Source organism: Nannospalax galili, unplaced genomic scaffold (assembly GCF_000622305.1).
Source record: "Nannospalax galili isolate Female #2095 unplaced genomic scaffold, S.galili_v1.0 scaffold1233, whole genome shotgun sequence".
Classification (NCBI taxonomy): domain Eukaryota; kingdom Metazoa; phylum Chordata; class Mammalia; order Rodentia; family Spalacidae; genus Nannospalax; species Nannospalax galili.
The window spans coordinates 824,709-835,803 of NW_008333791.1; the positions used below are offsets into that span (position 1 = coordinate 824,709).

Genomic DNA, 11,095 nt, shown 5'->3' on the forward strand with positions numbered 1-11,095 from the left:
TGCCTGCATGTATGTGAGTGCACCCATGTTGTGCAATGCCTCAGAGGTCAGAAGAAGGCTTCAGAGTCCCCTGGAACTGGAGTTAAGGATGGTTCATAGCTGCCATGTGGGTGCTGGGAATCGAGCCTGGGTCCTCTGCAAGAGCAGTTAGTGCTCTTAACTGCTGAGCCATCTCTCCAGCCCCATCTACCTTATTTTGTGAGCTTATCTTTGAAGCTGGAGTTCACCAGTTCTGGAAAGCTAGGCCAGTGAGCTCCAGGGATCTTCCTGTCTCCACCTCCCCAGTGTTAAGATTACAAGTGTGTACCACCGCGTTGGGTGTTGGGCATCCCAAATCAGATTCTCATGCTTGTATAGCAAGCCCTTTACTGACTGAGCCATCTCCCCAGCTCCTACATACTTTTAAAAAAATTATCTATCTATCTATCTATCTATCTATCTATCTATCTATCTATCTATCTATCTATCTATCTATCTATCTATCTATCTATCTATCTATCTATCTATCTATCTATCTATCTATCTATCTATCTATCTATCTATCTATCTATCTATCTATCTATCTATCTATCTATCTATCTATCTATCTATCTATCTATCTATCTATCTATCTATCTATCTATCTATCTATCTATCTATCTATCTATCTATCTATCTATCTATCTATCTATCTATCTATCTATCATCAATCATCTATCTATCATCATCTGTCTATCTATCTGCTGGGTGTGGTGGTGCACACCTTTAATCCCAGCACTCAGGAGGCAGAGGCAGGTGGATCTCTGTGAGTTGGCTGGGCATGGTGGCGCACATGTTAATCCCAACACTTGGGAGGCAGAGGCAGGAGATCTCTGTGAGTTCAAGGCCAGCCTTGTCTACATAGTGAGTGCCAGGACAGCTGAGGCTACAGGGAGACCCTGTCTCAAAAAGACCAAAAAAAAAAAAAAAGGGGAAAAGAAAGAAAAAGTCAAGGGACTGGAGAGATGGCTCAGAGGTTAAGAGCACTGGCAGCTCTTGAAGAAGACCTGGGTTCGAATCCCAGCACCCACATACATCTGTGGGCATTTGCAGGACATCAGTGCACCTACCTACATGTAGGCAATACATGAATACACATACAATATAAATAATAAAGGGGCTACAGGGAGACCCTGCTTCAAAAAGACAAAAACAACAACAACAACAACAAAACCCCCAAAAAACAACAACAAAGACCAACCAACCAAACAATGAATAAAAATCCCAAGTAAGTGTGGTATCATTTAACAAATTCTGGGTCCTGCCTGGCCAGGTGTGGTGGTACAATGTCTTTAATCCCAGCACTTGGGAGGCAGAGGCAGACAGGGAGACTCTGTCTCAAAAAAATCCAAAAAAAAAAAAAAAAGAGTACCAGCTGCTGTTGAACAGGACCTGGGTTTAGTTCCCAGGACCCACATGACAGCCAAGAACTTTTGTAACTCTGGTTTCAGGAGATATGATGCTCTTTTCTGATCTCCTCAGGCATTGCATGACATGGGTACACTTACATACATGCAGGCAAAATACTCATACATAAAATTTTTTTAAAAAGTGTATAAAAGCCAGGTGTGGTGGTGCACATCTTTAATCCCAGCACTTGGGCAGCTGAGACAGGCTGATCTCTGTGAGCCTGGTTTACATAGTGAGTTCCAGGCCAGTTGGGGTTACAGGGAGACTCTGTCTTTAAAAAAAAAAAAAGAATGTAAGGTTCCAAGGTGGGGGTAGGCGTGAAGGACTGGTGAGGGGTCTGATCGGATCAAAGGATCATGACCTGAAAGTACCTTCGGAGTATATTCTGGAATCTGTGGCATGACATGTAGTAATTTTTAGGGGAAAGATCAGGTTAGACTCTGCCTTTGTGTGGTCTAAGCAAAAACAATGGGTCAGAGGGGCAAGGGCTCAAGCAGGGCAGCAGTTAGGTTCTCTGTGTCCCAGGAGGAAAGGAGGACACTGGATGAGGGTCTTGGAAGAAGGGATAGATGTGGCTAATTTTCAGAGCTTCTTAAAGGGCTTGATGATTGGGTGTAGTGGGCAGGGAGAGGAAGAAGCCGGAATGAATGGTTTCTCATTGGTCACCTAAAACACACAGATGGATATGCACTTGTCTGAATGAAGGTCCAGGCACACTGAGCAGGAGCCAAATGGAGGGTGTGGAGGTGGTGAACTCAGAGGAAGGACAGGAGTTGCTCCATGAGCAGTTTTGAGTTCCCTTGTGTGGAGTCTGGTGGAGGATCAGGAGAAACGGGATGGGTGGAGTACCTGGAGAGAGGCAGGGAAGCATACAGGGGACAGGGAATAGAAGCCAGGGAAGGCAAGCCTTCTCTAGTGTCAGAGAGGGAAGACAAGTGCTGAAGGAACCTGTGTCTCTCCCCTGTCATTATTAGGTCATGGCTGAAATGTCACCTTAGACAGACCTGTCCACCCATCTAAGGCAGTCCTTGCATTTCTGCCATAGCAGTTTATCTGTTGTCTCACCTTACCACAACCTGTGTACCGCTGGCTTGTTTCCTTGCTTAGATGTTCTTGAAAGCAGGGACCTTGCTTTTTGTTTACTTCTAAATTCATAGCCTCTCACATAGTCCTTGGCACATGTTTGCTGATTGACTAAACGAATGATGACAGAGGAAGGAGCCAAGAGGGAGCAGGGAAACCCCAGGAGTGCAATGTCTCTATCAGAGAGAAACTGAAGCGAATGGCTGGTGGAGGAAGACCTCTGAAGGCCTCAGGGAAGCCTGGAGGACGATATAGTCGAGTATCTGCTGGATTTAGTAACCAGGGAGTCTCTGGAGACCTTGGCAGGAGCAGGGAAGGTGGGGTGGGCAGAGTGTAGAGGGCTTTAATTCACTAGTCACTATGGTCTAATACTCCAGAGGAGGAAGCTAAGAGGGTATTTGCAGGCAGGGCTAACCCCTGGGATTTGGAGCCCTGGAGGCCTAGCAGGAAGGTATGGCTCATACACCCTCTTCCCTCAGAGAGCAATCCTCTTCAACCACACCCTTTTTTATTTTCTTGATCCCTCACCTTTTAAATTTCTTATCTTGTTACCTATTCTCTGTTCCATTCCTGCCTCCTGTAAACTCATGTGGGCAGAGCTTTTTGTTCACTGCTCTGCTGCCCAGTGTGGAGCATACCTCAGAACTGTCTGAGAAAGAATGTGTCAAACCTTGGGGTGTGGTCTTCAGCCACAGACCCAATACCTTAATGGGGTGTTGGGGTATTTTCTTTTTTAAATATTTTTTTGAGGTAAGGTCTCACTATGCAGTGTTGGCTGGCCTGGAACCTAAGATATAAACCAGGCTGACTTTGAACTCACAGAGATCTGCCTGATTCTGGCTGGTTAAAGATATGCTGCACCATGCCTGATTAATGGGGATTTTCTTGTGGTTGCTCTTCCCTATCAGGGCTGTGTGCAGAGGATAGCCTGTGCTTCATGGGCAGAGCACTTCTTTTCTCTGAGCCTAGGTTTCCTCGTAGACGCAATGGAAATGGTAGTAAGGTGTAATCAAGACTTGGAGGGTCATGGGCTTGGTGCTGAGCACCTGTGATCCCATTTCCTCTGAAGAGTGAGATAGGAAGATCTTGAAAGTTCAAGGTTGCCTTGGCCAACACAGCTGAAACCTCATCTCAAAACAAAAACAAAATGAAAACCAAAAAGCCTTACAACCCAACCCTGTGTGGTGGCCCATGCCTTTTATCTTAGCACTCAAGAGGTGAGGCACAGGGAATCTCTATGAGTTCAAGGCCAGTAAGTTTCTTCAGGCCAGCCAGAGCCACATAGTGAGACCCTGTCTCAAAACAAAAGAACAAAAAAAAAAAAACCCAAAAACAACATACAGGCACGTAAGTTTCTTCCGGCGAGCCAGAGCCACATAGTGGGACCCTGTATCAAAACAAAAAAACAAAAAAAAAAAAACCCAAACAAAACAGCAGCAACCACAAAAATGAACCTGGGGGTTGGGGTGGCCGTGGAAAGCTTGAACAAATCCTGAACACGCTGTAGCTGTGCACCGGCACAAGCCTTATACAAAACAAACATGAAAAAGGAGCAAGACTAGCTGGGGGCCCACAGGTGTAGGAGGGAAATAAAAGAAGATAATGGGGGAGAATGTGGTCACTATACATTGTATACAAGTAGGAAATGGTCAGAGATTTAAAAGGGAAAATTTAAATAACCACTGGGGGTGGGGACTCCCACAAAACACATTACAGCAGGGTGCCTGACAGGATGTTGGGGATGATTGGAATAATGCAATAATCTGCCTACCCAAGGTCCTGTCCCTTACCCTTCCGGCAGACTTCCAAAGGTGACATTTGCACTGATTTAGGATGCCAAGAGCTGCCCAGGCTGGGTCCTGTCTCGGTGTCAGAGCTGCAGATGGGTGTGCCTATCAGGGAGTGGCTAGTGAGAGTGAGCATCAGCTTGTTTACTGTGGGGAGGGAGTGGCAGGAAGCACGTGGAGGACTGATGGATTATGTCTCCCACAGAACCCTGACTTGGACTCAGAGGCGCTGCTGTCCCTGCCCCTGCCGCACCTGGTGCAGAAGTTACATAGTGGGGAGCTATCCCCAGAGGCTGCACTCTTCACCTTTGTAGGAAAGGTAAGGCTGGAGGCCAGCCCTGATCCTCCACTCCCACCTCCTTGTCTCTGCATAGGCTGTGAGGAAAACCTGGCCTGGAGTTGTACTGCTCTGGGTCATGGTAGAACCTCAGTGCCAGGGACTACCAGGGAAGGAAGGAGCCAAAGAACTAGCTCGAAAGTGCTCTTTCTCTCAGTGTGTATGTGTTTGTGTGTGGGAGACACTGAGCATGTTGTCTTAGCTAGAAATCTGGCTTTCAGCCCAGACTTCCCTCTCCCTCCCGCCTCCACCTCATTGGTCACCAAGTCTGTTCTGTTCCCTTCTGTCTCTCTTCAGTCCCTCCCCTGTTCTCTACCCACCTTCATCTACCCTGGTCCTAGCTCTGAGCAGCTGCAGCCCTCTCAGCTCTCCAGGCCTCCATGTCTGGATCTTCCATCTCTAGCAGCATACAGATGCAGCCAAGACCTTGGGGACTTGGGGCCATTGAACTCAGGGTCTGTCTTGCTTAGCACTGGCTTTGTGGGCTCCTTTTCTATCTGCTTTGCCCCACCCAGGCCACGGGCTCCATGCTGACCAGCAAAATGTCCTCTGCCCGTGCCTTCCTAGGCGCTCCCTTTCCCTGTCCACCCACAGACGGTTTGACTTTCTCCTTTCTTAGGCTTTCCATAGCATCTGTGGGCAGAGATTGTTCTTTTTAAAAAATTTTTTTTAATTATGTTTTTTTTGTGTGTGGGGGTATGTACATGTGAGTGCATGTTTCCTTAGAGGGCAGAGAAAGGCATCAGATCTCCTGGTAGTTGTGACATAGGTGCTGGGAACCAAACCTGGGTTCCCTGGATGAGCAGTAAATGCTCTTAACCTTTGAGACGCCTGGCCAGCCTCAACAGAGAATATTTTCTTTGCCTTTGGACCTTGGAGCTGCATATGTTATCTTTCATAGAAGTATTCAAGAAATATGCATAAGAAGAAAGGAAAGACAGATGGTGCATTATGATGCATTATGAGTGTGACTTTGTAACAGTGAGTGTGACCACCAAGCAGGCAAGCATGACTGTCAGGGTGAGGGGTGTGTAAGATAGGTTAGAGGGACTGTAGCTGAGAGGGCGGGAGAGAACAGGCCAGTATCACTGACAGGGAACTGACACAGGGACTCAGCAGATGCTGTTGCTCTTTCTTATCAAGGCCCTGACCAGGCCCTTGCCCTTCCTGTTCGCCTCAACAGAGCATTCTGGTTCCCTTCCTGCCTTGGGTGGCCTGGGGACAGATGTCTGCAGTTTTGAGAGTGAGAGCACAACCCACCCCCATTTCCCGGTGTCTCCCAGAGACAGGAGGGGTCACCAGGCTGCACCTGCCTCTTCCCTTTTACCTCCTGGGCTCTGGGGCTGCATTTGAGGCGCTGAACATTCATGGTCAGCATATCATTCCCTTCGGTCAAACCCTTAGCCTTTACTGCAGTCAGTCATCCTTTGCGTGACTTGGTTATGAGACTCAAGAGTCCCAGGGAAGAGGGAAGATTGGCATGGCCAAGTGTAGGCCTGGCACAGGGCAGAGGAGAGAGTGCTGGGGTCTGGTTAGCCTAACTGCCACTGACTCCTAGCATGACCTGACTTGGGGGTCTGCTCCTGTCTACCCATCTGTCTTCTTGGCAGAGATAGGGTTTGGAGGGGTGGGCAGTGGTCATCTTCCTCCTAGCTCATCCTTTGCTGAGGGCATCTGAGGACAGCATGTTGTCCCCTTGAGTGGCCTTGCCATGGGTCTTAATGGCCAGGGTGAGCTAGGGCCAAATGTCTGTAGCAAGGTGGGTATGGGGCTGGAAATCATCCTTTGTGCTCCTGGCTCTGAATCATGTTGCTGGTTACCCTTTTCCTTACATGATGTGTAGAAAGCAGAAACTTAAAAAGATTGGCTTCACTCTCTACCTTGTGACCATTTCTCCTCCTCTAGGCCTGGGAAGTGAACAAAGGAATCAACTGTGTGACCTCGTACCTGACTGACTGTGAGAATCTGCTGTCTCAGGCCCCAAGGCAGGGCCTGCTCTATGGTGTTCCTGTGAGCCTTAAGGAGTGTTTCACCTACAAGGTACACCTTGCCTTGGTATCAGGTTTTTATACTCCCTTTGTCCCTGTCTAGTTCTGTGTCCTAATTCACTTGGGAGTTTTAGAGGTCTTGAGAGAGGGCCAGGGGTGGGCTTGGCCTGGTCAGTGTGATGGTGGTGGGAGTTTCTCTAGGCTGCAGAAAGGCTCTGGCCTCATTGGTGGTGTCTTCTTGGTGCCCATCCCTCCCCCCAGGGCCAAGACTCCACGCTAGGCTTGAGCCTGAATGAGGGGGCACCGTCGGAATGCGACAGTGTGGTGGTGCAGGTGCTGAAGCTGCAGGGGGCCGTGCCCTTTGTGCACACCAATGTCCCCCAGTCAATGTTAAGGTTGGTTCTTAGGAGTTGGGTCTAGTCAGGTGAAGTGGGTTGGACAGAGGACACTGGTATCAGCATGACCTGGGCTGACCTTTTCCTGCTTTCTCCAGCTATGACTGCAGTAACCCCCTCTTTGGCCAGACCTTGAACCCATGGAAGTCCTCCAAGAGCCCAGGTGGCTCTTCAGGGGGTGAGGGGGCCCTAATTGCATCTGGAGGCTCCCCCTTGGGCTTAGGCACTGATATTGGAGGCAGCATCCGTTTCCCTTCGGCCTTCTGTGGCATCTGTGGCCTCAAGCCTACTGGAAACCGCCTCAGGTATGGTGGGTACAGGGAGCATTGGGGCTCTAGGCAGGGATTCACTAGCCAGGATCTCATGAGGGCAGGGGTTATTATTGTCACCAGCTCTGCATGGTTCCACTTTCTGTGCTGGGAGTTTAGGGTTGTGGCATGGGTTTGGGGTGGGCGCAGGGTAGCCATTCCCTGTTTCCAATATCTTGTATTTCTGACCAGCAAGAGTGGCCTGAAGGGCTGTGTCTATGGACAGACGGCAGGTGAGTGAGGTCTGTGGTACCCTTGGTGCTCAGGAGGGTGGAGGTCATCTGGATCAGCCTTTGCCCCTGCTTTTCCTGTAGGCAGTGTCTGGCTGCCAGGCCACTGTAGATCTGAAGTTCCATCTCTCTGTCTTGCTGTCACTCCTGAACCATAGAACAGCTCTTACTGAAACCCAGACCTAGAACCCATTGGGGGCCAAATGACACCTCTTACTTCCCTCCGTGCTCCACAGTGCAGCTTTCTGTCGGCCCCATGGCCCGGGATGTGGAGAGCCTAGCACTGTGCTTGCGAGCCCTGCTGTGTGAAGACATGTTCCGTTTGGACCCCACTGTGCCTCCTCTGCCATTCAGAGAGGAGGTGAGCAGGGGTGGAAGTGGGCAAACCGGCGAACTCTAGAATCCAGGTGATGTGGGCATGCTCTGTTTTCTCAAAACCTCTCCCATGGTAGGGTCTGGGACTACTCAACTGCTACTCCACACATGGTCACCAGGTGGCGCCTTTGTCTGCATTTGGAACCCCTCAGGCTTTTAGCCTGTTCTGCGTAGGAATGTGAGAAAGCTCTTGCAGCCCAAGAACTTGGGAAAGAAGCCCTAGACCTGAGTTGTTTTTGTCCCTCCGGAAATAGCAGCTCCCCATCACCACCCAGTATTCCTACCCATCTGCCCAGCAAATAGGCATCTTGGAATATTGGCTGAATGATCTGTGGGGAAGTATGGAGTGTTGGCTCCCCCAAATATCACCAAGACAGCAGACTGGTCAGACAGAACTGAGCAACTTTGTGAAGCTGGGAGCACTGCCTCTTCAGAATCTGAGTAACCACTCAGAGGGGCAGGGTATGGCCTGACTTAAGTGGATCTTTTGACTTGGGAGGGTGGGCTGGGGTTGGGTCAGGATCAGGTTGTAATAGGGATAAAGGGACACAGCAAGTTGAGGATCTTTAGGTGAGCAGTTTAGAGTCTTGGTATGCTAGTGTCCTTGGATGCTTTCCACTGAAGAGCATTTAGAGACTCACGGTATTGTGGGAATCATGGGGTTAACTGTCCTTGTGTGCTGAGCTTTTGGGAGCAGTCACATTGGATGGATACAGACAGAACAACCAATCTGGTCAAGGGTATGATACAAGCTCCACTTCCCAGCACCTTCAGATTTCTCTCTCCTGTGCAGGCTTTTTGCCTTACTCCAGTGAAGCCTCCTCAAAGGGGCTGAAGGTCCATGGGCAGGAGGGGGCATTTGTGTTTCTAGGGGTTTGGGACAGGCAAGATCTGGTAGAGTGGCTTTTTTCCCTTGGCATACCGATTCAGATATTTACAGCCTGAGCTCCTTCTGAAAGCAAAGAGAGGGGAGAGGAGGAGACCCCTTACTGAAGGTCTGGACTAGTTTCTCATAGGAGCTGGGGCAGGCGGCAGAGAACCTCATCTTAGGAGACAGGATGCTGGGGTCCAGGCAGGCTGACATTGTCGCTATACAGTGGGTGGGCTTCCATCTATGTAATCTCTGTTTCCTCTTATGACCCATGGGATCCTCATTCATGCTCTGAGTCATTGTGAAGGTGTTTTATGGAAATGTCAGATGTGGAAGGGGGTGGCCTTACTGATGGATCTGTTGCTGATGGTTCAGGGGAGATTGTCAAATGGAGTGAGCCTACAGCCTTGCAGCTATGGTGGGCTGAGAAGCATCTCTGTCTGTAAGCATTCTGCCTAGGCCATTCTTTCCTGCCCCAACCCTACCTCTTATGTTTGCTTCTAGGTCTATACAAGCTCTAGGCCCCTGCGTGTAGGATACTATGAAACTGACAACTATACCATGCCCAGCCCGGCTATGAGGCGGGCCCTGCTGGAGACCAAGCAGAGTCTTGAGGCCGCTGGCCACACGGTATGGCTGTGGGAATTAGCCCTGACATTTCCTCTCTTCCAGGGGAACATTTCTGGTACCTATTGACAGTCTTTTCCAGGCCCTTCTGTCTCCTTTATTTAGTCATTTGGGATGAAAATTGTGGCTGTCTGGATCCAGTATAAAGATGGCTGACAAGAAGTACTGGGGCAATTGTTAGACAGAGGACTCAGCCTGCACTGGGCAATGTGTATAATCATGAGCAATGGTCTCCAGAGATTCCCAGGGCCCTGATACTGTAGGTCAGTGGGATTTGGTTTGCTCTTCTGAGACAACTTCATGTGTGGATGCTGACTTTTCTCATGACGTAGTGGTCATGGGTCAGTGAGACTGCCTTTGTAGTTTGTGACCATGTGACACAGTTCATCCTCAGGGCCACTAGGGCAGCATGTGAGTCATGGGAACTGAAACCTGTTAAATCTGTGGGCCTTATACCCTTCAATTCCTACAGCTGATTCCCTTTTTGCCAAACAACATACCCTATGCTCTGGAGGTCCTCACTGCAGGTGGACTGTTCAGTGACGGTGGCCACACTTTCCTCCAGAACTTGTGAGTACTACTGGGCTTCAGGGTCTGTGATGGGATCAGAAAATGCCCAGACTTAGGGAGAGTTGCTGTGCCTCGTGACCTCCAGGGCAGGCCTGAGCTGTACATAGGAAGATCTGAGCCTTCTGGGCGGGGACCTTGCTGTCTCTCCAGCGGTGCAAATTGAGCCAGGAGATACCTTGCTGAGACTTTGGTAGGTGCCAGCCCAGGAGGAGACTGGATTGTGCATCAGTAGCCTCCTCTGAGCTGAGCTCCTTGTGGGATTCGGGGTGGGCAGGGGCTTCTCTGTTGTTTGTTAAAGATCTAAGACTAGGGCAGGATCAAGATGGAGGGGGCAGGGTTGGGTATGAACACCAGGCTCTGTCTTTCCTGAGCCAAGCCTTTCCGTTGAAGCCTCAATTTTCTCTTCTCTGAAGTGGGTGGGTAGAGCAGACTTACTTTAAGAGGCTTAGCAGAGCTCATGTTTAGAGAAGCTGGTTTCCCTTGGCTGTTTTCAGTCATTTTTGGTCTTTTTGAGACCGGGTCTCCTGTAGCCTGGCCTGGAACTCACTATGTAGACCAGGCTGGCCTCGAACTCACAGAGATCCGCCTACCTCTGCCTCCCTAGTGCTAGGACTAAAGGCATGTGCCACCACGCCCGGCTTATTTTCAGTCATTTATGTGTATGAGTGTGTTGTTTGCATGTATGTAAGTATATCACATGCTTGCAGTGCCTGAAGAGGCCAAAAGAGGGTGTCAGATCCTCTAGAACTGGAGTTACTGATGGTTGTTAGTTGCCATGTGGGTGCTGGGAACTGAACCTAGGTCCTCTGCAAGAGCAGCCAGTGCTCTTAGACATATCCCCCTCCCCCCATTTTGTTTTTTGAGATAGGGTTTTATTATATAGGTAGCCTAGGTTGGCCTCCAATTCATGATATGCCTGTCTTAGTCTTCCAAGGGCTAGACTTACAGGTATATGATATCATATTCTGCTAACTCATTTATTTTTAATTGATAAATAAAAATTATTTTTTTAGTATATAACATTGTTTTGAAATATGTATAGACATAAGTTGTATTAAAATGTAAAGCTGAAAATCAAACTCATAGTTTATGAGAA

At 49.0% G+C, this 11,095-nt stretch overlaps 1 protein-coding gene across 1 annotated transcript in view; it reads left to right on the top strand.

Annotated features, from left to right (window-relative positions):
* Window positions 1-11,095, top strand: part of Faah (fatty acid amide hydrolase) — a 21,437-nt gene that overhangs the window by 3,125 nt on the left and 7,217 nt on the right. The window contains exons 2-9 of the mRNA XM_008828513.2: window positions 4,504-4,617; window positions 6,541-6,675; window positions 6,885-7,018; window positions 7,117-7,323; window positions 7,519-7,559; window positions 7,793-7,917; window positions 9,307-9,432; window positions 9,902-9,999. Of these exons, the coding sequence (XP_008826735.1) occupies window positions 4,504-4,617; window positions 6,541-6,675; window positions 6,885-7,018; window positions 7,117-7,323; window positions 7,519-7,559; window positions 7,793-7,917; window positions 9,307-9,432; window positions 9,902-9,999 (980 nt within the window). The remainder of the gene's footprint in view (window positions 1-4,503; window positions 4,618-6,540; window positions 6,676-6,884; window positions 7,019-7,116; window positions 7,324-7,518; window positions 7,560-7,792; window positions 7,918-9,306; window positions 9,433-9,901; window positions 10,000-11,095) is intronic.